Source organism: Telmatherina bonti, assembly GCF_933228915.1.
Source record: "Telmatherina bonti genome assembly, chromosome: 4".
In the NCBI taxonomy this organism is placed as follows: Eukaryota; Metazoa; Chordata; class Actinopteri; order Atheriniformes; family Telmatherinidae; genus Telmatherina; species Telmatherina bonti.
Window position 1 is genome coordinate 28,383,819 of NC_136622.1, and position 26,894 is coordinate 28,410,712.

The window sequence follows — 26,894 nt, forward strand, 5'->3', positions numbered from 1 at the left end:
CAACGTTGGCTCCCTGTCTAACTTTCTGTCTGCTTTCTCAACGTCAACTCAGCCGTTTCTCAGATCAATGAAATCACAACTAGGATTTCTCACAAAGTTTCGACCTAACGCTGTTGCTGGAATAACATTCTGCAAAATGCATACTTCCTGCTTTTCAGCTCATGAAGTCTGGAAGGAAAGAAAACACATCTAAATAAAACAAATCACAGCATGGAAAATAAATGAATTATCAGGAAAATGTACAAGTAAGACTTTTGTTTTTCCTCTCCTATACAAAAAGGTCAAACTAGCAGACGGAAGGGGGGGGGGGGGGGGGGGGGGATCTCGACATAAACACATCAGTGTTTCCATTCGTTTGACCTTACTGGGAATGTTTATATCCCTGAGCGTGACTTATTCAGTGATATTTCTGTATTTCTGTCAGCTTCAGGCACTGGGGATGTTTGTTTAGAAAAATGAAAAATAAGAAATAAATAAATGAATAAAAGATACCATCTACATCCTAACAACCTAGTCTCGTAAATATTCATTCTGTAAAGACATCATGAATCGATTTCAGACCAACTCTTGATATTACAAATGTGCAGGTGAAGGTGAAGGAAAAGTGACAGAACTAAAAGAAACTTGGACGCTGAGAATGGATGAGAAATGAGAATATTGCGTGTATGGTTTGCTGGAATCGTACTCGGATGCAGGGGGCATAAGAGTCAGATAACTGGAATAAAAGAAATGTAAAAAGAAAGCAGAATAAGAAAGTATCTCTCCCTCCGTGAGGTGGAACTCCTGCTCATCCTCTCCTTTCCATCAGCTTCCTCTCTGCACCTCCCACAAAATGGCGTTGCTGGGGTTAATTTGACTTTACTTTTTCCACCGCATTGTCTGATCTGTCCTGCACTCCATAGCCACATGCTGTCACTGCATATCTCTGCGCTGTAGCAGGCTGCAAGCCAGACCCTTTATCTTAACCCATCCTCGTCCCTCCATACTGCACGAACCCACATCCTAATTCAATAACAGCAGGAGTCAGCGATTACCGCCATGTTTAAAGAATGTAAAATGTAATTCTGAGTCCACATTAAAGTTATTATCTTGAAAGGCAGGCGGTGGTGGTGGGAGGAATCAACTATATGAGGCAGTGCTCTGCATTTGGCGAGAGGCAGCATCCTGATATAGATAACGGCAGAATCATCCGCTTCAAGGTTTGTTTCCTCATAAGAATGCATCTCGCCGCGTGGCTGGTTTTGAATTTCAGAGTGCTTATTCTTTTGAAATAAAAAGAACTCGAGCGTAACTTTGTTCTGTCCTTGCATGAAATATGAAGCAAGCCAAAGAAAGACCGCAGAGTCAAACTTTGTGTGCTGCAACTTCCTAGATAACGATGGTCGATAAAGAAGACCATCGCCACTTTTAAGGTTTTTGGAGCAGTTACTGATTAAGTGCCTTCATGAAGCTCGGACAGCATCTAGTTTGAAACGCTTGGCATGAACTGCAGCTTTTTTTCTCCATCTGTTTGTGCACCAAATCTCTACCTTGTCTGATCTGGTTTTCTTTACTTTGTATTCTGAAGTCACACTTTCAGCCAGAATGAAAAGGTAACTTTAAGCAAGAATTCTCTCTTGGAAACAAATGGCTTCATCGGTTGCAGCTTATCCTGCATGTAAATCTGTTAACTTCCAACTGAAAGGTTAGACCTGCCACTTTACCAGGACTGTAACTCTGATGAAAGTGCCCATAAAGATACAAACAGAGGCAGATACAGAAACAGAAAAAGATCAATGGTTGCATGCTAAATTAAATTGGTTAAAACCAGGAGGTGATTTACTTATTACCTCAGCCGAGGAGGTTATGTGATTAGTTTGCTTTGTTTGTGAGGATCAGTCCAAAAGTTATGGTGCATGAAAACGTGTCCAAGACGGGTCACAGCCCACTGATTAACTTCTGCTTTTGGTTTGAATCATAGACTGTATATAGAGATGGACGTAGCCTTTGTGACGTCACCTGTAGGTTTCTGAAGAGCTGAATTGAAGCTTGGTGGGCGGTTCCTACCATCGCCATCTTGGCAGGGTCATGCGCGTCGTCTCACCCGGGAAATACAAATATGGGCAAAGAGGTGGAGCTGAAAGGGGGGCTGTGAGTGTCATGGTGGATGATTGACATCGAGCAAACTCCGAGCTTTCTGTCACTAAAAGCTAACCGAGTTAACCCGGAGTGAACAGGAGCTAACCAGCTAATGGAGGTAAACGGGCTACAGCTAAGTCACGTTGTTAACCCGCTAAAAACTGCGGTCGTTTTACTTTCTTCTTACTTGAAGTGGGAGATTGGTACTTGTCAAAGGACACGCCCCTAAATATGCAGAACTTCGAGGTTAAATTACTTCTAAACGGGTGAGTTTGAAAAAAATTCACTCCCCCCACAGTTGTCATGAAGGTAAACCTGACCTATTAACCGAAAATGGATTTTTGAACCAGGTTGTAAACATGTTTACTTTTGCTGTGAAGTTGGCCTTTTTAACATGGGAGTCTATGGGGATTTGCTCTGTTTTGCAGCCAGCCCCTAGTGGATGAAGGGGGAACTGCAGTTTTATGCACTTCTGCATAGGCTTCACTTTTAATTGTCGAAGGTTGCCGCTTGGTTTGAATCCATGTTTTTTTTCCCTTTAAATCAACTGTAACCCACCTAAAAAATGGGTTTACTAATAATTTGTATTAATTTTCTAATATTTTTTTGGTTTATTTTGCATTGTAAGTAATGCAAGTTTTATTTTGAAAAAACAAGTTTTATTTTGGTGAAAACAGGAAGTAGCATGCCACAGTTTTCCCATCTAACTTTATATTGCTAATAACGGACTGAACATTGCTTCAGTTTCTCCCATGTGAGCTGGAAAACGAGGAAATGAGAGGTTGGAGAACCGTTGTGGAGGAATTTTATCTGTCCTGGCTTCTCCCTTCTTGGTCAGGTCTTTTTTTGATCCTCCGGGAAAAAAGTGAAGATCCAGTCCGTGTGTTCTACAAGGTTGACCAGCGATCGTTGATGGCGAGCCTCCCAGTCGAACTTTGATCTCCTCCACTCCTCCACTCCATTCAGCGGATAGGGTGGTAGGATTTTGTTAGTCCAACTGACTGACACCACAAGAGAAATCTTGGATAAAGCCCCTGACTTGACTTATTCCCCTGACTATTGACTGGAACATTGCGTGGATACAAATTAAAAAAAGAACAGTTTTGGAAAAGCCAATTCAAAAGGAACATTCCTAAAAGAAGGACAATTTATTTTATTTTAATTTTATTATTTTATTTTTATTAGTTCATGGACCCTAGGTATTGTGCACAATTATATGTTGTAAACTGTTTTACAATTTTGCACTAAAATCTGCAGTTATACACTTGTGTACCTGTGTATACCTGTGTCCAGTGGTTCATTACCTTACTCCCAGCTCCTACGAACCTAGAGTAGCGATGTGTACATACCTTGAAGTGGGTTACACAACAATGGTCACACACAGGAAGGCAACAGGTAATCTGGCTGTGTTTGGAAGAAAACCAGCACCTCAAAGTTTTCTGAATGCAGACTTTATTATTTAAAATCATCTATAAGAACTCTTGTCACTTCTTGTCACTAATCAAGTTGCTTGGTGTCCTTATCATAAAAATTAAGATCCTTGAAATCTGAGTTTATGATCCCTGAGATGGAAGAGACTTTCATGTCCAGTGCAACAAATACGCAGGAATTCAATCATGTTTATCTTCATTTACATTTGACAACATGAATGATGACCACAAAGATTTATTTTCAGCTGAACTTTGATATTTAGCAACACTTTTATTTAACAATAATGATAAAGTGCTAGGGTTATATCAAATAAAATGTATTCTGGCTTGATGGAAGTCACAACAAAAAGTGATTTGGAAGCAGCAGCAAGTGAAATATAGCAGAAGATGCAGTTTTGAGACAGTTTTGTTTCAGTAAATGATACTGGGGGAGGATGGGACAAAGGAAATAATAACTTATCTGACTATATTTACTTTATATTTAAATATCAAGTAACCAAAGTATAATTAATTAATTTAAAGATACAGCTAAAACTGAATGTCTGATAGCTGCTTCTGGATTGGAAGGATGTAGTGAATTCAGAAAAAAAAAAAAAAAAAAACAGTAACCATAGTAAGCAAGCCAGAGTTCAGTTTTTCCATCTTCTCTTAGTAGAAAACCAGAATTTTTTTCCATTTTTAAACAATTAAGAGTTTTCAATCATCATACTTTTTAGGACCTTGCCTAAAAACAAGTTATTAGAGAAAAAAACAAGGAGCTCTCAAAAACATTTCAATGAGACTGAAGCCTTTCATGTGAATTAATCATTATAGCAATATGGTGAACAGGAATGACCCTTAAACATATTCAAGCCAAGTGAACTGAAACTAAGCCAAGATATTTTGTTTTTGGAGAGACCTAGCTTCATTTTCAGCCTTCACATATGACTGATATAGTACTTCTCTATTATTACTCGTGGGAAAGTGAATGGGAGCATTGCAAATGGACAAACAGACAAATCATACACTGGTTAGCTAGGATGGTAAAACCAGGCAGTGTACTGTATGTGCAGGTTGCCATTATACCAGCACATTCAGCAAGTGCTTAATCACGTTGGGATCTGGCACATTTGGAAAAACTTTGAACTGTTTTTCTTGAGCTATCCGTGACTGTTTTTATGCTTTGGATGCATTTTACTTTTTGGAAAACTTGCCTTCTGGTTTGCACTTCTGTTGTCCTGCAACTGCACTGGAACAATAGTTTATTGGGCAGAGCATGTCAAAATAACATAAAGTTTCCAAGATCCAAGACCTTCCAGCGTACCATTGCAACAAAATATTCTCTTTCCCTGTCACTGGTTACAGTGATTAGTGCGTATCCATAGCTGTTTATATAATGAGCAATTTTTCATCTTTACTCTGTGTTTCTCCCCCTTATGCAACTCTTCCTACTTCAGCAGTTGATGACGTGATACTCATGAGTTTGATGAGTAATTACCTCAATCTCTAACTATGCTGCTGCACCTATAAGAGCAAAGATGCAAACAGGACATTTCATGATTCTTACCTCCTCATAAGTACTCACATGATAAGAGGAGCGATGTTCGCGATCCAGAGGTTTGGTGACAAACATCTTTCCAAGCACAGGCTCGATGTTAAACACCTCATTGGGCGGTTGATCCGCTCCCACGCCAGTGATGCTGTATCGGATTGAGATGTCTTGGTCCTGGTCTGAGCGAATCTGGATCACAAACATAGAGGAATATTCAATCAAATGGGTGAAGAAACTCTCCCAAGGCATCCCAGCATGCTTGGCAACTTAATCTCTTTTTGTTTTGTTGTCTCCATTTTTCTGTTTTGTCAGCAACACTAAAGTAAAACAATATTTCCACAGCTTGCCGGTGGCTTTTTTATTTATTTTTTTGGCCATATAAACTATGAAGTGTTTATTATTCAAGTTGGAATTTGTGATATACAGCACTAGAGTTTTGTAACTTTGTTCAGTAAAACTTTTTCTTTTATTCACAGAACATACACGGCCACACAAGCATGTACACACACACACACACAAAGCTGAGTTTTTCAAAACTCTAGAGTACATTTGACACAAAGCTGTGCCTCAACCACAAACAATTCTTGGCTGAACTTAATCCTCACCCAGCCTTACACAAAGTCTTCTCCTTAAAATGTTTGATTTACATCAGTGTAGAACTGTTTGTGCTCTCCATGAAGGTGGAGATGTGTACATATATACCCTTTCACAACATAAGTAAAACAAATATCCACACATACGGATCACAATTTGGCATTTCTTGCCTCCACATACTCAAAGATTCTATTAGTGCAGCTGCAGGGAACAGCATGCATTCTGTATGACAGAACTGGACGGCTTTCAAAGAAAAATCTGAATTCAATGCTGTGGGGTGAGGGAATTTAACTCAACGTACATTTACTGCCCAGCCTGACAGGTATAGTAGCTGAGTATAAGATGTACGGAAGCCATACTGAGCCTGCAGATGTGTTGTGAACATAAAATGTCAATCACAGTATAGGAAAGTGACCCCATGAGCTTGCAACTTGCTTAATTAGAACAGAAGATGTCCTAAAAGTTAAATGAAACTGAAATAAAGAGGTGCAGACAGGAAGAGAACAATATAATAACTGTGACACAGGGGGGAGCAGAATGTTCTTTTGAAGAGTAGGCCACTGTTTTTGGTCCACCTTTCCTTGTCATGCAGGGAACTAATAGGTGCATTAAGTGCACTGTGATGCCCTGTGATTTGGACTGAAGTGCTGTGTAATTGGGACTCATTTGGCTGAGTTATTAAGTTTAGTGCCCAAATAGAGTCCAAACCTCCAAGCATTCCATTTCTGTCCATTAACTACATGACAAGCCATGAAATCAGCTGGTGGATCAAAATGACTCAATCATACACTTATTCTTGTATGCAGGCACTTACTTTGCAGATACACACACACCTACACACAGAGGACTAGGCTGTTTTTTTTCCCTTCTAATCAATGAGCTGAGTGCACCAGAGGAGTAAGACTGTCCAAAGTTGTCTCCATCTTTCACCACTCGAAACCAATTTAGCCACACTTTTGACACACCAGGAATTCTGCCCTGCTGTGAAAATAGCTGAAGGAACTAACAAGGACGAGGGAAGGACATACGGTATTAGGCAGGTGTCATGTGGGCTCCTCTAACCGATGAAGTAAAAGCTTGTCACTATTACTGAAAGGGGTAGGTATCTTCCTTCCACTCCTCTTCTTCAGCTCAGACATTATCATCAACTGTCTGTTACAGTCGTCAAATCCAGGTGTGTCTTTTGAATCAAACAAATGCGGGGAGTTGGACAGAACTTCCCTCAGTGAGGAGGGGTTGTCACATCTTCTGGTTAATGTGTTTGTGTACCCTACCAGTCAAAAGTTTGGACACATGTTTCCATTAAATCCAATGGGGAGGTGTGTCCAAACCTTTGATTGGTTGTGTGTATCTGAATGTGTGCATTTATTTGGTGAAAAAGGGGAGCAATGATGTCATCATGCTTTGCACATATTTTAATGCATATTTGCAGACAGGAAAAAATGCATTCCATCCTTCACTGGGTTTATCAATGTCTTCACCTTTTACTTTAAATCACTTCAATGTCTGGTCCACAAGAACCTAAAAGCTGTCTTGTTAAGTTGTTAAGTTGTGCTATCCTGTTTTTATATAACTGTATTTTTGCCTCTTGTTTTTGTTCTTTTTTCATGAGAAATGAACCTTTTCACACAGCTCTCTACCACTAATAGTGTCACTTTGTTTATTGTTGTCTGTTTGTACAATCTTTAATAGTTAAATAAATCATGAAAAAAATATTGGCAGACAGCCATGATAATTAATGGACTCCAAGTGTCCAGCGCGATTGCTTCGATGTTGGTCTGGTTGTTAAACATGAACAAACTAGCAGGTATTCAGATAGAAGTGTCGTTGAACTGTCTTTACCCTGCAGCACAGTGACACCTATACTTCTCACAGCGCAAAGCGCAAGTTGCTGTTACTTATCCAGCTGCGTCGCATTCACGTTCCCTGCCCCTCTTTCACGTTCCCCGCCCCTCTCCTTTCCCTCATTTCCACTCCTTCCTTTTTCCACTCATCTCTTCCTTCCACTATGCTCTCTGATCACTCCTTCTCTTCCCTTCAGGTCTCTGTAGGGACAGAAGCCATGCATGAAAAATGAAATTACTTCAATCCTTTGGCCTTGGCAGCGGCATATAAATCCTCACCAGTTAGGAAGCGATAGCTCACCGTAATTCCATTTAGCTTTTCCCCCCGCCCCCTTGATTTTCCACCCATTTCCAAGTTGTCCTGCTAGCGGTGGAGGGGACGTGGGAGCTTCGGCTGCATGTTTCCGCAGTCATTCCAGCCAATTAGCTCTCCCTCCCACAATGTTCACGTGCATGCCTTCAGGATGTCATCAGAATCCTTATCCTGATGTGTTTCTGATTGTGCAAAGACGCATGAGTGTACAAATGTGCACTCGATCATCCATTATTGTTTTCTCCAGTGCACCGAGATCTTGTTTGTGAAAAGAAATGTTTTGAAAACTTTTCGACTAGAAAATTGTTTTAGCCAAAGACTCATCGACAAAGCTTGACTTGGACAGTTCAGAGTCCGTAAAATTATGGGAAAGTGCTGCTGGCTTGATGATTAGTAATGACTGTAATAATTCTAATGAGTACAGCATGAATCCATCCAGTAATAGATGTGGAGAAAATGAATCAGCAAGCTCTCGTTGCATGTTATCAGTCCCCCTTCTTGAATCAGAGAATATTGTGACAGGCAGGATGTCACTTCAATAACAGGCAGCTCTCATTCCCATTCTGCCATTTTCACTTCATGAAAAAGGAGAAGCGGCTGAAAAAAAACGAAGTCCAGGATGAGATAAAACACAAAGAGCTTCTCATAACTACATAAGTGCTTTGTATTTTCTTTCATGAAAAGATGCAAAGTCTTTTTCTCTTGCTCGCCTTATAGCACTATCTTGTACCTCACAGGAGCACGCGAACACACTCACAGACACACACACGCTGTGTCTATTAAAGAAAATAACTTACAAAAGGAATTAATTTTGTGTGGCAACAATAATAATCAGAAGCTGTTTTTTTTTTTTTTTTTGTCTTTATCTCACGCTCCTCTGATTTTCCCTTTATTGTCTTGACAGTTTGTATTCACACAAGTCTGCAGAAGGGAAAGACAGAGAGAGAGAAAGCGAGAGAGAGAGAGAGAGAGAGGGCGAGGAAGCATGGACATGAAGCAGCCATCTCGGAGAGACAGAGTCATGACTGTATCATCAGGCGTCAGAAACCAGACGCTGTCTAAATGACCTATTTGTCGACGGATCAAAGCTTTTCCCTTCATTACTGACAACTTGTCTGGTTCTTAAGGAGATCTTATCAGTGAGCTTAGCTCTCTTCTGCCAGGGAAATCTGAATCAAATGAGAAATTATCGTCCCACCGGGTCTTCGGGGAAAACAGACACGAGGAGATGAAGAGAGGAAGATGAATAACACAGAAGTGCTATCACTGCAGCCACTGAGGTGCACAGGAATTAATTGTTACTTGAGTTTAATGTTAACTAACACTTTAGTATCCAGCTCTTCTGTCTGTCAGTGCAGACATTCAGTATCACATATAATAATAACAGCGGTACATCACAAAGAACTGCAAACTGAAATTAAAGCTAACTGTGTTGTACGAACAGTTAACTGTGAAAGATGTTTAAAGATATAAATATATGCAGCAGTGGTGTAAAATAAACAGTGCATGATTTTATAAATCAACACCCTGAGCAGTGTAGGTAAACACACTTAGTAATATGGCACAACCCCATAAACATACACTATATGCACCATTATTTTCACCTCTAAAGGATTTCTGGAAATGTTTCAATTTAAACCACATAACCTAGAACGTTTACTGCCTGTGTTGTCGTGTAGATGGTGCACCATGAACGAGGGTCTGGCCTAAGTGACGGATATCTACTACCAAGGTGGGCATTATTCTCTAGTATTTGTAATAATTCAGAAAACAGATCAGAAGAGAAATTTCCCCGACAATGAAAAGTCAAAAGTTAAAAAGTATATTTCAGAGAAATGCAACACGTTAGACTGAGCTGATCCTCAAACAGTCAAGCTTCTGGTGCAAATGATCAGCCGATTTTCACCAAACATGCGAGTTTACCAGAAACCCGATATCGTCCAGTGCCAGCACGTTTCAGAACTGCAGCGTTACTGAAGTGCCCAGAGGAACACGGTGTCAAGTTTTAAAAAACATGGTCGATAAAAGAAGGCTGAAACCTGACCGAACACATTCAGCTAAATAAGAGACACTAGCTGAAGTGGTATAAGTGGGCCATGAAACTCCTAAAAGCAGATGGATGAGCCTGTGGTTGCATCCCTAATGGACTTGGAGTACCAGCAGTAAGGTGGAGGAGCTGCTGCTGTGGGCTGCTAATATTAAGGTTGATTGTGCAGGATGTTGTCATGCTAAAGATGGAGTGAGACTGGGAAACTTTTGGTTATTTTCTGGAAAATGATTTTCTCAAATGTACTGAAGAGACAAGAAGTGATAAAGAAGTACAACATTTGATGGGTATATGTAAGATAAAGCCACACGGCAACCATCCAAACACCCCACTGCTTGGTTTGCAACAGAGGTATCCGTGATGGCAGAAAAATCAGTCCTCCTTCACCTTACTTTAATCCTACTGAGGACTTGTGGGCTCCTCTGAAACGCCATATTTACGAAGAGGGAAGATGATAAACCTGTTTGAAGAGAATTTAGGAGGCTGTGGTTGCAGCTTCAGTGAAAGGTGATCAAAGACAAATCCTGAAACCAACAGACCGCCTACACAAAGAGCTCATGGTGACTGATAAAGAGAAGATTTAGTTGCCAAATCTTTTTGTTCTCCGATAGCAGCCTAATGAGTGTGAAAACATATACATCCTCTCTAAAAGTCAAATCTTTGTTAAAGATTCAGATAAAATAAGATAAAAAATATAAAAGATAAAAATATGTAAAAGATTTAAAAGAAGACTCAAAACTCCTGTAAGTACTGGTTATCTGGTGAACAACATCGATAAAGTATGTAAGAAAATTAAAACGCAATCATTGTCCTGATACAGAGTAGATATTGATGATTTCTACTAAATGAACTGAGAGGATGGGAGGTAGAGACTGGATTTACAGCACAGCTGTTTTATAAACAGTTTTCTTGTTCTGTTCAGACCGTCTTGTTCACTTCAACATACTTTTGTTACACGTACAAGTTTGATATAGTCTGCCTTTCAAGAATACACACTTGCTTTTGTTCTTTTATGTTCATAGCCCCAAAAGACTGAAATAACTCTCCTGCATCACTGAGATCTGCAATCTGCAACCTCCATTTCAAGACTTTTCTTTCCAAGAATACTTGTTTTTTTTTCTCTTCTCTTCCATTTTTTTTTTATTTTTGTATTATTGCTGATAACAGATGGTGTTTTAGGATGGTGGGGGAGCTCTAACGTGTATGTCCTTGTTGATTTACAATGTTTTCTGCCAGTAGATGTCTCATGATCTTCATTATTCTTTATTATTATTCATATCACTGTTGACTAAATCTTTGCTGATTTCTCTTTTGTGTCTGGGGAACCTCTTTAAAAATGAAACTCTCCAACTTGCGTTGTTTAATCCTCTAATTAAATAGATTTTTATAAAGTGATAATGTGTCATGATACAGCATTACTATGCCGTCCTCAAATTTGAGCTTTTGTTTAGGATTAGGGCTTCAGAAAGTTGAACACAGGGACATTTCTTTAGCTTTCAAAATCTGGTTATACCGTATATTTACTTAGTTATTACATTTTTCCCCTGTTACTGCATTAGTAAAAGTTCTGTAACATCTTAAATTAAATTATTCTGGACTCGCCTGTTTTTGTGGTACTTTTACCTTTGTGAGAATGCTACTGCTGCACTTGTTTACCTCAGTACTTAAGCTTTCCCTCAGCCCACAGCAGCAGAGTGGGAGAAGAGTCACTGAAAGTAATGAAAAGTAAAAAGCATGGAGAGGCTCGGGGCTTAAGTATACACAGCTCAAAATTAAATTTGTACTGTTTGCAGACACTGACGAAGGCAGAACACTCAATAATTTTGCAGATGACAGGAAACGCATGATAAAAAAGCATATAAGATGAGAAGCACGTTTAAATCAGAACAGAAGCCTTTACTATATATATATCATAGTAAAATATATATTGGCTGCTGACAAAAACAATTTTTTTGTTCTCATGTTTTGCTGCAGAGCTGAACATCTTGTTGTTTCCTTGCTGTACAGGGTGTGGAAAATTGTCCATCACAATAAGCAACTTGTGCAGCATTCATCACTTGTTAATCAGCTCTAGGGTCTCCAGTGTTATCCCCAACACAAAGCTAACCTTCTAGATCAGTTTGTTCAGTTTTTCTGTTTCTGATGCTGCTGCACCAACAGATGGCTGCAAAGCAACTTGCTCTTTCTGACACAGACATACAGAAGTTTTGCAATATTTCACAGAGAACTTGAAGGATCTACGCTTCATCAAGAAGTACAGTCTGCTTTGTGCCTTTGTGCTGCATTTCCTTCTTGTTGTCCAGCTTAACGATTTACAGTCGTACATCAGATTTAATGAATGTGCTGCAGGTGTTGCTTGCTACCATAAATGAGTTCATTAATTAAAAAGGAGTTTTTCATTCCCACTGTCACCAGTGTGCTTGCTCAGGATGGGAGATTGAGTTGATCCTCCAACTGAATCTGTTGGTTTCCTTATATAGGCTATTAGGAATTGGCTTTCATTATGTTTTTTTCTCTGTCTGTAATGCGTCTTGAGATGGCATTGCTGTGATTTGACGCAATATAAATAAGGTTGGATTGAATTGAATTGAATTAATTAATACATTGTAGATACAAATCTTTAAAAGTCATTGGCAGAAAACCTCAGTATAAGCAAAAGTACATAAGCATTTCTGTCTGCTGACATGTCTCACAAAGGTATTCCCAGTGAAAGTCAAACAGTATAACCAGTTTAGCACTGTCCAAAATTCCATTATTTTTGCTTTATTTTTATTTCATTTTGTTAAATTTACTGCCAAATAGTTTTGTCCTTATGTGTTGATCACTTATCTTAGCATTACTGGTAAGAAGTGAACTAGCTTTGTGACCCTGAAAACCCAGAGTTCAGCTTTAAGTTCCCCAAGTAAGCAACAAACTAACCCTGCTGCTCTTAATACAAACAAAAATGTAGAAATTTTCACCTAAAGCAAAAGGCAAGATTTTGTACTGAAGAAATCATCAAGTTGTCCAAATGAAAAGATGTGTCATCTTTTTATAGGAAAAATGAACAAGTTTATTGCATTTTTACTTCAGAGCAGATGTCATTGTCAAATTTAACATTTAACAAGCCAGAAAGTCTGCACGAGGAAGAAGGAGGGGTAGCCGGATGGAATTCAATTCAATTCAATTCAATTCAATTCAATTCAATTCAATTCAATTCAATTCAATTCAGCTTTATTTATATAGCATCAAATCACGGTAATGCCATCTCAAGACGCTTTACAGACAGAGAGGAAAACATAATGAAAGCCAATTCATAACAGCCTATATAAGGAAACCAACAGATTGAGTTGGAGGTCCAACTCAATCTCCCATCCTGAGCAAGCACACTGGCGACAGTGGGAAGGAAAAAACTCCCTTTTAACAGGAAGAAAACCTTCGGCAGAACCCGGCTCAGGACAGGCAGCCATCTGCCTCTGCTGTGTGGGGGGAAGAGGACAGAAAGACAACAGACAACAGAAATTGCTACTATCCTGCTGAGACAGGAGACATACATGTTTATGATGCAACACTGTTATTGGGGGGGGATAAAAGAGATTAAAAAAAAAGAAAGAAGCTCAGTGTATCAGGAAATGTCCCTCAGCAGTCTAAACCTATAGCAGCATAACTAAGGGATGCTAACCATCCCTAGCTATAGGACTTATCAAAAAGATAAGTCTTCAGCCTAGTCTTAAAGGCGGGGAGGGTGTCTGCTTCCCTAACACTAACTGGGAGCTTATTCCATAAGAGAGGGGCCTGATAACCAAAGGCTCTGCCTCCTGCTCGGCTCTTTGAGACTCTAGGAACCACAAGTAAGCCTGCAGTCTGCGAACGAAGTACTCTACTTGGTATATAAGGAACTATGAGGTCTTTGATATGTAGTGGTGCCTGGTTGTGGAGGGCTTTATATGTAAGGAGAAGGATTTTAAATTCTATTCTAGATTCAACAGGCAGCCAATGAAGAGAGGCTAAAACTGGAGAAATATGTTCTCTCCTGCTGGTTCTGGTCAGGACTCTGGCTGCAGAATTATGGATCAGCTGAAGGCTTTTCAGGGCATATTTAGGACAGCCCAGTAATAGAGAGTTACAGTAATCTAGTCTTGAAGTAACAAAAGCGTGAACCAGTTTTTCTGCATCACTCTGAGACAGAATGTCCCTAATTTTGGCTATATTACGTAAATGAAAGAAGGCTGTTTTAGTAACCTGCTTAATATGTGGGCCAAAGGACAGGTCTGAGTCAAATATTACTCCAAGGTTTCTCACTGTAGCACTGGAAGCTAAAGTAATGCCATCCAGGTTCATTACAAAACTGGAAAATTTAGCTCTGAGTTTTTCATATCCAACGAGAATTACTTCAGTCTTATCTGAGTTTAAGAGGAGAAAAATTTCTAGACATCCAAGTCTTTATGTCTATGAGACAATTTCTGTAGCCTATTGGGCTGATTTGTTTCATCTGGTTTAAAAGATAAGTATATTTGAGTATCATCTGCATAACAATGAAAGTTTATTCCATGCTGTCTAATAATTTTGCCTAAAGGGAGCATATATAGCGTAGAGTACTGGTCCAAGTACAGAACCTTGAGGAACTCCATGACTTACTGTAGTTTGTGAGGAGGACTTGTCATTTACATGAACAAACTGAAGTCTATCAGGTAAATATGATTTAAACCAGCTTAACGCTGTACCTGTAATTCCAATCACCTGTTCGAGTCTTTGTAACAGAATGTTATGATCGACTGTATCAAATACAGCACTAAGATCAAGCAAGATAAGTATGGACACAAGTCCTTTGTCTGAGGCCATAAGAAGGTCATTAATAACTTTCACCAATGCCGTCTCAGTGCTATGATGAGCTCTAAATCCTGACTGAAACTCCTCGCATAAATTATTTCTGCTCAGGTGGGCATGTAGCTGAGCTGAAACTATTTTCTCCAGAATTTTGGACATAAACGGGAGGTTAGATATAGGTCTATAATTTGCTATCACCTCTGGATCCAGAGATTGATTTTTAAGTAAAGGCTTGATTACAGCAGTTTTAAATGATTGTGGTACATATCCTGTCACTAAAGACATATTGATAAGATTTAGTAGTGATGTATTAATTAAAGGGAAAATGTCATTAAATAGGCTTGTTGGGAGAGGATCTAAGATACAGGTGGATGGTTTAGATGAAGCTATTTATTTAGTTAATTTAGAGGGTTGGACAGGACAGAAACTATTTAGACACAAGTCAGATCCTGGTTCTAAGGATGCTTCGGAGACCACAACAGGCTCAACATTATAGGTAGAAGGAAGAGTATTGTGAATTTGAATTCTAAAAGTTTCAATTTTATTCCTGAAAAAATACATGAAATCTACGGCTAAATACTGTGCATGGGTGTTTCTAAGACAAGATACTGAGGCTGACATACGTTCTGTCATTACCATGGTAACACGAAAAGATAAAATATCTATGGCCTGTGTAAAAAGAAATCCAAAACAGGTTGATATGTAAGAACAACATGACGGGATGATGGTTTATCAAACCTCAGGTGGCTGTAGGCTGATCGAAATGACTCGATCATGGATAGAAGTAAAATACATTCTTTGTACAATGGAACTGCCACCATTTTGGATGCTATTTTAAACCCTCACATGCATACAGATTCCCTCGTGCCCACTGAAGGCAGCAGATTCTTTTAACATGCTTATAGTTCAAGTCTTGCATATCAGGGATTTTTGTCTTCTCCTTGTTCCCCCATTCCCTCTGTGCATTTGTTCTACCTCACCTTCCTGTGTGAAATGGTGTTTGAGTTTTATTTGTTGTGTGTTTGTGTAATTTGTCCTCATTCCAGGTCTCTGTGGTGGAGAGAAGGTCATGTGGATCAGGCCCCATCTGTTTGGCAAAGGAATGGCTTTGCTTAGGATCAGCTAGCTTCCAACTAGATAAAATACCCGGATTTGTTGAGCTCCCTGCCCATTCAATCCCACAGCGAGTTCATTCATGTTTTCTGTTAGGTAAAGTCTCTTTGGCCTCTCTCTTGGATAACGGACGCATATACATTCTGCACTGTACATGCTGAATCTCCGCAGTGATGCTGTTTACAAAATGGGTGACAAGTTCATTGTTTAAATATTTATCCACCAGCTTGCGTTATAAAGAAATAACTTTGCTGGGTTTTGATAACTTGCTTTTGTTTGAATTTTGATATGAGTCCCAGGTCTCAGCTCAGCGTGTTGTATGCGGTCCTGACCTGCAGTTTGAGTTTATCTTCAGCTAATGTTAAATGCAATGTGCACAGAACAGACCATATATATATATATATATCTATATCTATATATATCTATATCTATATATCTCTATATATCTATCTATCTATCTATATATCTATCTATATATCTATATATCTATCTATATATCTATATATCTATCTATCTATCTATATATATATATATATATATATATATATATATATTTTTTTTTTTATTTATTTATTTATTTTTTTTTTTTTTTTAATTTTTTTTTTACAGAAAACTACTGAATTACAAAGTAGAAAAAAAATAAATTTTGAACATGTTTTTTTTTTTTTTCAAAACTTTAGCTTGTGAAATAAAACCAGCAGAATGGAGCTGAATTACGACCACCAGACAGGAGAAAGTGCCGTTATCTCTCTCAGCAAAAGCAAAATTATGAACAGGGTTAATGGACAATGTTACAGAAAAAACACACAATACACTGCAAATGACAAACACCTCTTCACTACTGTGGAAGGTCTGTGCTTTTGACAAGTAACCATTATGATTTATGTTGCTTTCAAAGTCATGCAAGTAATTACTGTCTATGCAGCTGTGTCCTATTCATGTGAAATAAAAACTAAAATCACATTATGCTTAAAATTTTATTGATCAGCGTTCCTTCCAAGTTAAAATATATGTCAAAGAGGCAAACAAACAAAATTTATGAACTGGATTCAGAATGCTAGTGGATCCCACATTCCTAATATAGAAGAATGATAAATGCTTTTGTCCAGAATCTCACTTTCCTGATTAAAAATGTAAAACTGCTGACCCTGCATGTTCTGGAGTGCATCTTAAAAGTCCCTTGTTTTTTTTTCATTGTGTTGTTTGTACAGCCTGCTCTACATGTGTAGAAAAAAAAAAAGAAAAACACAAGACAAGTAAGATTGTCAAAGAACGAAGAGAGTTAGGCTGGAAGGGATAACTGTGTGTCCACCAATGCTAACTACTGTCATCAGCCGAAATGTAACACACCGCAAACAAAGAGGCCATGCCTTTTTCTGAGTCAGAGAAATGGGCAAATGCTGTGAAGGAAGAAATTGAATCTTTAAATGAAAATGATACATGTACGCTTTCCACATTGCCAGAAGGCAAAAATGCAGTGGGAGGTAAGTGGGTTTTCACTGTTAAGGACAATGCAGATGGGACTGAGACATACATGGGAAAAGGCCTAATGGGACAAAAGGCTACAGACAAGCTGCTGAATTAGACTGTTATGAGACATTTTTACCAACTGCAAGTATATCTGTACAGAGTCAAATGCAAATGGAAGCACAGTGCGCCTTAGACCCACACCAGATGGATGCTAAAACTGCTTATGTACATACTTCTATGTCTGTGAAAGTGTGTATTGAGCGACCTGAAGGATAAAAATTGAATTTAATGATTTAAAACAGCCAGGATGCAGCTGGAAATTCCAGCAGACATTCACGCTGCAGAGAACGAGCGGACAATTCGAAGTATTTGGGTTGATGACCTTAGAAATGGAGCATGTGCAAAAAAAATGTGCTAAATAGTGTAAAAGAAATGATGAAAGCATTTCTGAGACATTGATTTTACACAGACCGAAGGTGAAATAAAGATGGACCAAAAGAGGTACACAACAAAGATACTTGAGATATTTGGCATGCCCACTTGAAAGAGAAGACGCTTTCAATCGGAACAGAAGCCAAAAGCTGAACTTGACGGTAATTGTGTAAATTTCGAACCATAATGAGCTCATCTGCAGACTGATTGACATCCACTGGCACTTCTAAAACCTGGGTTTTAAATAAGCTTTGACAATATTTGTATGAACCAAGTGCATTTCATTTGACAGCTGCCAAGCACATGTTGAAGCATATGAAGAGGTGCACAGCCAGTTATTGAGTTCGCTAAAATAGGTAAATAAATAAATGCCTGAAAGTTTTTTGAGATCTAAGAAAGAGTCAGCGGTAGCTTCATATGCATCTGAAACTTAGAATGTAACTCTGACAGCATCTACAAGCGAGTTTGTATCCTCTACAGTTGTCAAATAAAATTAACAAGGAATGCCAGTGTGTACGGTGTGTACGTTTATTTTGTTCTGCAGTGGGAACTAAATGAAAACACTTTTTATCCAGAGGGAAATTGTAAATAAGACAATCGCACGGCAGCAGATGTGGTTGGATATTATTTTATTTATGTATTTTTACTAGCCTATAACAATTTTAAAGCAAAACTACATAACTTTGTAAACTTTTCGCTTGCTTTGATTGCACACTAACATTCTTTTTGTACGTACACGTCTGGAGCCCTGCGGTGTCCTGAGCCTTAAAAATCTGCACTTTTTTCTTCTTCTTTTTTTTTTTTTTTTAATTCGGGAGTATCACGTCACAGTCGTATTTTGCTTTAAAGCCCCGCATCACGTGCCAGGAACTGGATATCAATAAATTGGTAGTTTTGGAAGAGCACCATGGCTGACTCAGCATGACAAGTCATCATGTACATTCCAGTCAAAACTTTGGACACACTTTCCAGTTAAATTTATTGGGAACTGGGTCATAGCTTTTGACCCTTACTGTAAAAATGTGAAGTTTGAACAGCTAAGAAGTTGATACGGTGAGTAAAGATGTATTGTCATGACACTTGTTACAACATAAAGAGCAGATGTGTTATCCAGTGGGGAAATTGCTGTGTGTATGTTCTTATACTGATGTCATCACTTTGTGTGTTTTGCGGACAGATGCATGGGCAATATGAGATCTCTTATGTTTCAACAATAATCTGGCTATCCTGCTATTATGATGACAGTACCAACACATTTTGGCTCATCATGTTGTGCTTTGTAACCTCTGGTTTCCCATGCTGTAGAACTCATCATTGGTTATTCTGTCTTCACAACTAGCTTTCAAGCCAGTCAGACAGATCGACATTCTATCTTCTGTTCTGTCACTAACCCTCCAGTCTGACTTTCATTTAGTCCTCTTGATACCAGAGGAACTTTATCAGAAGTACCTCCTATCTCTGCTCATCCACTATCAGTGTCTAGACTCAGAGAAAAAGTGAGGATCCTTTGCAATTCCCTCCCTTCATTCATTGCAGTGCCCTGGTGAGACGATATGTTAAATCTCTTCCTTAAAAAACAGACTCGACTTTTATCCACTAATATATTTTGTTACATCTTATCAGTAGATTGCTTCTTACTGATCTGAAAATATAACCATACAAATGATCCACATCATGGCAGCGCAGACCCAAATAGAGGCTTGTTTAAATGATAAGCTTTTTAATGTGAAATCTTTCCTTAAACTTTGCAGACAATAATATTATATTAAACTTTGCAGGCACAACAAGAGCTCTAAGCCCTTCTGTCTGAATCATCTCAGTCAAAGCAGATTCATATTTAGCTAAACAAAAGCCAAGGCCACATATCATGGATCACCTACCTATATTTTCACATACTGGTAGATGTAAAGAGCAACAGTAACGTTCATAATTATTTCATTTTCATTTATTATTTATTCTCAAAATGTTTTATGCAGAACCAAACAAAGGATAAATAAAAAGTGTGTGAGTGTGGTGGTAACACAAACACAAAGCAGCCGCACTGTTATTTTCAGATAATGATGCAAACATAAACAACACTGACCAACAGCTATTTGTCTTTAAAGGCATTTTGACATCTCTTAAAAATCACAACAAACTAGACGGCGATTTATAACAGAACCTTAATTTTAGATGTCTTGCAGCTCTGGGTTTTATGTTGTGCAGACAGCTTCAAATGGCTGATTTCAGTCATGTTAAAACAAGAGGTGTCAAGAGAAGACACCTCGTGTTTGAAATGAAAAGTGACTGTTACCAGTTTCACAGCATGACTTTATCTATGTATGCACCATCCTCTCTGATTCGAAGAATAAAATATCAAAGAAAGTCAAAACAGGCAGAAGTGTCATGGAATTCATCAAATATGAGTGTAGCTACTTTGATTGGGAACATCAAGAAAGTCGTAAGAAAAAAAGAAAAAAGAAAAAAAGAATTACATTTTGGCAAAAACACACACTACATAAAATCATCCTGACACAAAGGCCCACCGTGTGTGCATGTGTTACTTTCTGTAGTGTACTGGTGTATCGACGAATGGTTAAAGCTGCTTGTCATAGCTTCGAAGTTCAACACACAGGGAGAAAGACTCCGAACAAAAATGCCGATCACAACAAACTGGGATACACTTCTTCAACAGGACAGCAAAGCCTCACAGTCCCAGAGGAAACACAGGAATTGGTCCACAAGTCGCATATGTGACGGAGTATATATGAAGAGACAAAGAGCTTTTTAGGTGACATTGCATTAATACACTCCATCTGTCAAATAGACACACATCCTGTCTGTTTCAGTGTGAGGAAGGATTAAGCTTGCATCAAAAGCTTAAAACTGATTTTTGCTCAGACTTTGATAATTATTGTGTCTATACAAAGGCAGAACAGGATCCACGTTGAATATATTTTCGAACACAAACTATTTGCCCAGTTGTGTGTCAGGCTTTCAGTTTTTTTTACATCTGGACCTTTCTTCCAGCGCAACCATCAGTTAAAAGTTTTGTTTCATCAAGTAACACTGAATGGCTTAAGAGAAAGTTTAACACAAATATTTGTACTTTCTGAATGACTCCCCAGATGTTCTTTTCCCTTTGTGTTTGAGTTGAACCGATACTGTATGCATCATATACTTGACAATTCAATTTGGCGCAGATGTTCACCCCGTGACCCTCTTACTTTCCATTTCATTCAACAGCAAACAATTGAAAGGGCTGACCAGGTCATACCAGGAGTATCATAGTTTACTCACAACAGCCAAGCACGGTGAAATTACAATATGTCTTTTCATAACCTCAAAATCCCTCAGTTAGTCATGATTCTTTCTTCTGTAGCTTAATTAAGGTTTTAAAAGTTAGCTGAAAGTCTGAAAAAGATGCCAAATTGCTCTTTGGTAAGGCTTTAAATGAATGCAAAGGTAAGAGCAACATCCATAATTGTGCTGCAGATAAGTTTAGTCAAGCAGCCTTTTATTTTATTTGCCTTTTATTAAAAGTATTTCATTATTTTCTTTGCAACAAGATACATCATGTATGATAAATAAATGGTAATGCAGTACCTGTCAAAGGTTTAGATTTAATTGGAATGCATGTCCAAACTTTTGACTGGTGCTATACAACTGTATAATATCACTGGTATTGTTTCAACACAGTATTTTTCTTTCAAATGTCCCATTAATCCTTTGAAGTTTGCAGAATTTTGTTTTTTAATTGCTCTCTTGCAGCATTTCTGTTGGGTGAAAATCTGGCTTTTAGTAGGTGCCTGGGCCCTGTGGCTGCAAAACAAGTCCAAACCATCCACCACCACGCTCAACCGTTAGTATGAGGTGTGCTGTGGTGTAGTGGTGCTCTGCATTATAATCACACTGTGGCTTGAGGATTGCTTAGATCAAACTTTGTGAACCAAAACTTTGTTGAAGAGATGAGGATTCTCCTTCCAAACAAGATCAAATTTGGTCAGCCTCATGAATTTTATTTGAATGGATTTTAACATTTATAGCTATTGGGTTATTGCAGTTTCTCAGACCATTGCATAGTCAGACACTCAAGTCAAATCTAATGGGTGAACTTGTCATAATGTCGACTCCTGGGAAGCCTGGCAACTGATTATGGACTCCAGGTTGTTTGAAAATGGCCTTTCAGCCTATACCTAGATCAATGTATAAAATATAGTTATATGTCTAAGAACATGTGCCTCAGCTAGGGGGAGGTTTGAATGGTGGTCTTTCCGTGTGAAGTTTGCATATTCTTCCCGTGAAATATGTTGGTTCTCTTCGGGGAACTCCAGCTCCCTCCCATCATCCAAACACATGCATGCTAGGTTAACTGGTTACTCTGAATTGCCCCTAGGACTGAGTGTGAGCGTAAACGGCTGTTTGTCTCTGTGTGTTGGCACCAAGTTCATTAGTCAAGATGTGTTAACCAACATCTTCATCATCAAACGTTGCAGCATACTTATCGCATACTTAGCACACCATCACAGAAATGTATGGTGGATGAGATCAGAGAAAGTCTGGCTTCACATTCATAAGTGACATTAACACTCATCTCCATTGAGCTATTTTATGGTGTCCAGATCATCAAGACTAAATTGTTTTGAAATAATTTTATTTATTTGTCTCTGAAATGTCAACCGAATCGCTTTCTATTCTTCAAAATGCCACATGGCATTTTATACACCTTGCACTGCAACCACTTTACGTGTTTGAATTAACTGAGAATCGAGCTGCCAAGAAAGTTGTTCCTTAACTTTATGGCCACACGTCTCCCAACAATGTGCAGACAGGTTTATGTCATGCAATTTTCCCCCAAATTTATGGAGAGAGCAGAGGACACGGGGCCAAAAAGATGCTATGTCAGATTTAGGGCTATTACAGTGTGTGAGAGAATGAAATGGAGAGGCAGCATGCTCTGTGTGCTTTTGTGTCATTTGAATGATAGCTTGAATTGACGCAGGTGAGATTATTAAACGACTTTCATTCACATTAGGGAAAATAACATGGCGTAATAGAAGGTAAGCAGTGAATGACTTTTCCAATTATTGCACTGTGAAAGGAGCTGGGGCTTTAATAGTGCTGGCTTATGGCAAATTAGAGGTGCTATTCTCCCCGGAGGTAACAATGGAATGACTCCTCTCTTCCAGGCTGGGAGAATGAAAATAAGACAGGCATTGTAGAGGCAGACAAAGAGTCAGCCGCACCCCTTAGCTTTGGCTTAGCAGGGTTAGAGTGTGAGGGTTGTCATCTCACTATTACTGCGCTCACCCCCTCTTTCTCTATCTCTCTCTCTCTCTGTCACCCTATTTCATTAGGAGATTGATTAAATTGTGAAATTGGGAGTGTGATGGATGCATGAATAACTTCTCCAGTCGCTCCCCTGGGCTTTGACAAGGACAATATCAAGGACCCCCTGTTACTCCCTTTTCCTCCCTCGTCCCTTTATCCCCGGGAAACTCAATCTGGGTAATTAGAGTAAAGAGTGTCAGAGACTTGTAGGAGAGAAGAAAGCATAGGGAGAGAGGCTCACAGTGGCACAAAATTTGCTGCTGCTGTACTTTTCCCAGCCATTACTGCTGCCCCCCCCCCCCCATCATCATCACCATCAACAACTTTCATTTTACACAACCACACATTTGTGCACAGTCCAGCCCTCGTTGCACACATTCTCCATCTCATTCCTCCTCTTTTTTTTTTCCACTTTCCAAATCCATCAGGCAGCAGCGAAGAAGAGAAATGCAGACAGGAGAGAAAATGGGGGAGAAAAAGAAGTATGAGGATGATGAGAATAAGAAGGGGGGAATAAAAATGGTTGGGAATGGGCCGCGTCAGCAGTAAAAAAAAAAAAAAAAAACTCAAGTCCTTTAGGCTTAATGTCTGGAGACACAAAGAACGGTAAGGTTGCCAGGACTTGTGTGGATATCCGACTGCTGGGACCGATCCAGATTGCGAGAAAGTGGTTGGATTTTTCCAACCTTTGATCAGAAAGTCGACATTTTCTTTCTTTTCTCATAAGGGCACACTTAAACTGATATGACTGGTTTCCTGAGTAAGAAGAAAAAACTTAGTAACCTTATCATCATGAACTATTATTTATTTAAAAAAAAAACATCTAACCCTAACCGTAACTTCGTCCCTCTTTTGGACACATCTCCACCAGAAACAGCTGAGGAGTCATTGGAAAGGCAATTTCCAGAACATTCCATCAAGACAAAGACTTTGGCGATATGATGAGGTAAACAGATGTCAAAGGACATGGCTGTGAGCGCATAAGAGATGGAGGAAAGGTGTTTGGTTAGAAGCAGTAGGCAGGTTTGATGTCGACTGGAAGCCTGACAAAATGGGTTGCTTTTTGCCAAGCTCGTCGCTGCCAAGCACAGGCAGAAACTGAAGAGGGGCTGGACCTCGCCATGCTGCTGCTGGCTGTTGTGAAAAGATGCACACAGAGACACACTTGCTCATCCGAGTGCACGCACACACATACAAGGTAACGCCGTAGCGCCTAAGTGTGTGTCAGAATGTTTCCTTGGGATGTTCTGGCTCCCACTAACCAAGCGAGGGATTCTGCTTGGCAAACTCCACCTCACCAAGAGTCCAGCTGTCATGTTGACAAATGAACCTTGGAAGAGTGAGGAGGTGTGTGTTTGTGTCTGTAAAGCTATGCGTGTCGGTGGATCTATGCTTGTGTGCTTTTCCTTGAGCATAAACGTGCGCCATCAGAAAGATGACATACAGTTGGCTAGTGGACCTGAGGCTTTTGCTTTTCAGCAACATTTGGCCCATCATTCCATGATTCATATCACTCTGAAAATGGATCAGAACCAGTTCTCTGTTCGCAGAAGCCACCAAAAAGACAACCAGAGAGCCACCCCAGCTGATTGTTTTGACGCCAAGTCCGAATGGAAAATGACACTGGCTGCTTGTAGAAGTCACCTCACAGGAAGAAGAATTTTGCACAGCCTCAGCTGAACCGTAACAGTCTCTGCATATGCCGTGATGCGAGACACAGACGGTAAGGCTGCACATCACTCACATGGTCTTATGAACTACGTGGGATTTTAAATATTTTATAAAGTCAAGGAGTCAACACTCTTTTCAGCTCCAAATAAAAAGTGAATAAAAGGCTGTGATAAAAAAAAAGGAAACATCGGGGAGTCGTGGCTAAAAAAGCACACAGAAGTGAGAAGCTATGAGAAACCTGGAAACTTTTTTTTTATCTGCTAACCTATTTACCTCAGGAGCTGCTTCATCTTGACATGCCATAACGCTTTTCATTGCACAGTGAGATTTTATTACAAAGACAAAGAAAGAGATGCTTGCTTGCATCACATATCTTCCATGTTGGGTGAGTGGGCTGCGGGAAAATCTGAAAATTAAATCACAATCACCCCATGACAGCATTCATTACATTTCCAAGTGGCGAGTCTGACTGAAGCCTCTCCTTCTAAATGACAAAGTAAATAGGATCAGATTTTTCAAGCCTTGCTTTGGATTTATCTCCAGGAAAGAAAGAGCCAGAGACAGAACTGGGAAAATCTTAGCACATGAAGTGGGATTAGAATTTAACATCAGTTGCATACAGAGCTACTAACGCCAGAAGACTTTTCTCTTCACAATTCCTCCTATCTTCCATCTTCTGCTCAAGCTTTTCCAATGTGACGAATCACGTTTCAATTTCTTACATCTGTTTTACGTGCAGACATACAGTTGTTCCCATATTTATTCATACCCTTTCATTAAAGAATGAAAAAAAAAAAACAGCTGCCTGTAAAATAAGCTGATATTAACTAAAGTAAAAAATAAATAAAAATTTTATGAAAATCATTACATTATTTTCTAATTCTGGTTCAATAGAAATATATATATATTTTTTAAAGCAAACAAATAAGATAGTTTTTTTTACACATTACATCACTCATAAACTAATATTTTGTTGAACAATCCTTTAATGTTTCCGCTCCAGTCAGGTGTTTTCTGTTCCCCCCCAGTCAGACTTCTGCACCTGTTGACAGGTATTTTGTCCCACTGCTCATCAGAAAAGTGCTCCAATTTATCCAGGACCAGTTTGTTTGTTTGTTTGTTTGTTTTTTTCTTTAACTCAATTAAATGAAAAAAACTGTCTTATATTACCAAATTATATTTTTGCAAATTTTTAGTTATTGTTCCTTTTTTTTAAGTCTCCAGTTATTTGAGTGACTGTTGTAAATTCAGCCTTTTCTTTAATGAAAGGGGATGAATACATATGAGCACAACTGTATAAACATGACTCAAGCCACGATGGGTGGCTCAGGTCATGTAAAGGGAAAGTTTCTGATGGGACGCCAGCTTCATCTGCATGTCTTATTGTTTCAATCTGGCTTGATTCACTTCTGTGTCTGATTCTGTGTCTGTCTCTGAATCTTCCTTTCTGCACGAGCGTCATGCTATCCCACTATCTGTCGATTCATCCTTTCAACTTGACCGACCTTGTCGCATATCACTAACAATCAGCGCCACACTTAACGAAAAACACTTCATTACTGGTCCCCACTTCTCCCAGATCCCCTTCAGAATTTCTTTCCTCCAGTTTCACCGCATTACTCTTTTTATCGCGTCTTCAGAGAAAGCGAGATTCCTGCCTCTCCTTCATTCTCCTGATCCACAGGGTCGCTGAGGCCAACCTCCGGGGAGCCAAACAGAGACTGTTTGTTAAGCTGTTATTTATCTCCTTCATAAAGTCCTCCTCATCTCCTATTAAACAGCCTAGAACTGTTGCCCTTGACTCACACATAACTCTTGTGTCTGTTGGTGAGATGATTTACGCTTTAATTTAACACCAACTGAACCCAGGAGGGAGCCCGCCTGGTGCTGCCTGATGTCATATCAGAGAGGAATGTGTTGGGGGGATTTGTGAAAACGTGTGTTTATCTCTGAATGTGTGTGTTTATGCGTGTAAAAGTGAGTGGGTGGCTGAGGCTTTATTTATTTTTTTTTTAAGTTATTGTTGTTGTTTGCCATGTCACTGTAAAGCCTCAGTATTAGCATCTCCGAGCCTGTTTGGGGATACGGCTGGAAAATATTCTAGCAAAAAGAAAGAAGCCAAACTCTAGCTGGGTATGCCTGATGAACATGTTTACTGCGACTAATTTCAAAATGATGAGATATTAAACAGTGAAAATTACATTTCAGTCTCACT

The 26,894-nt window shown here is 39.2% G+C and overlaps 1 protein-coding gene across 2 annotated transcripts in view; it reads right to left on the reverse strand.

Moving 5' to 3' along the window:
* LOC306755127 (cadherin-4-like) overlaps positions 1–26,894 on the reverse strand; it is a gene marked incomplete at both ends in the record, with an annotated part of 261,980 nt that overhangs the window by 37,570 nt on the left and 197,516 nt on the right. For both annotated transcript variants that reach the window (XM_079239397.1, XM_079239398.1), the window contains one exon: positions 5,113–5,268. In XM_079239397.1, the coding sequence (XP_079095523.1) occupies positions 5,113–5,268 (156 nt within the window). The remainder of the gene's footprint in view (positions 1–5,112; positions 5,269–26,894) is intronic.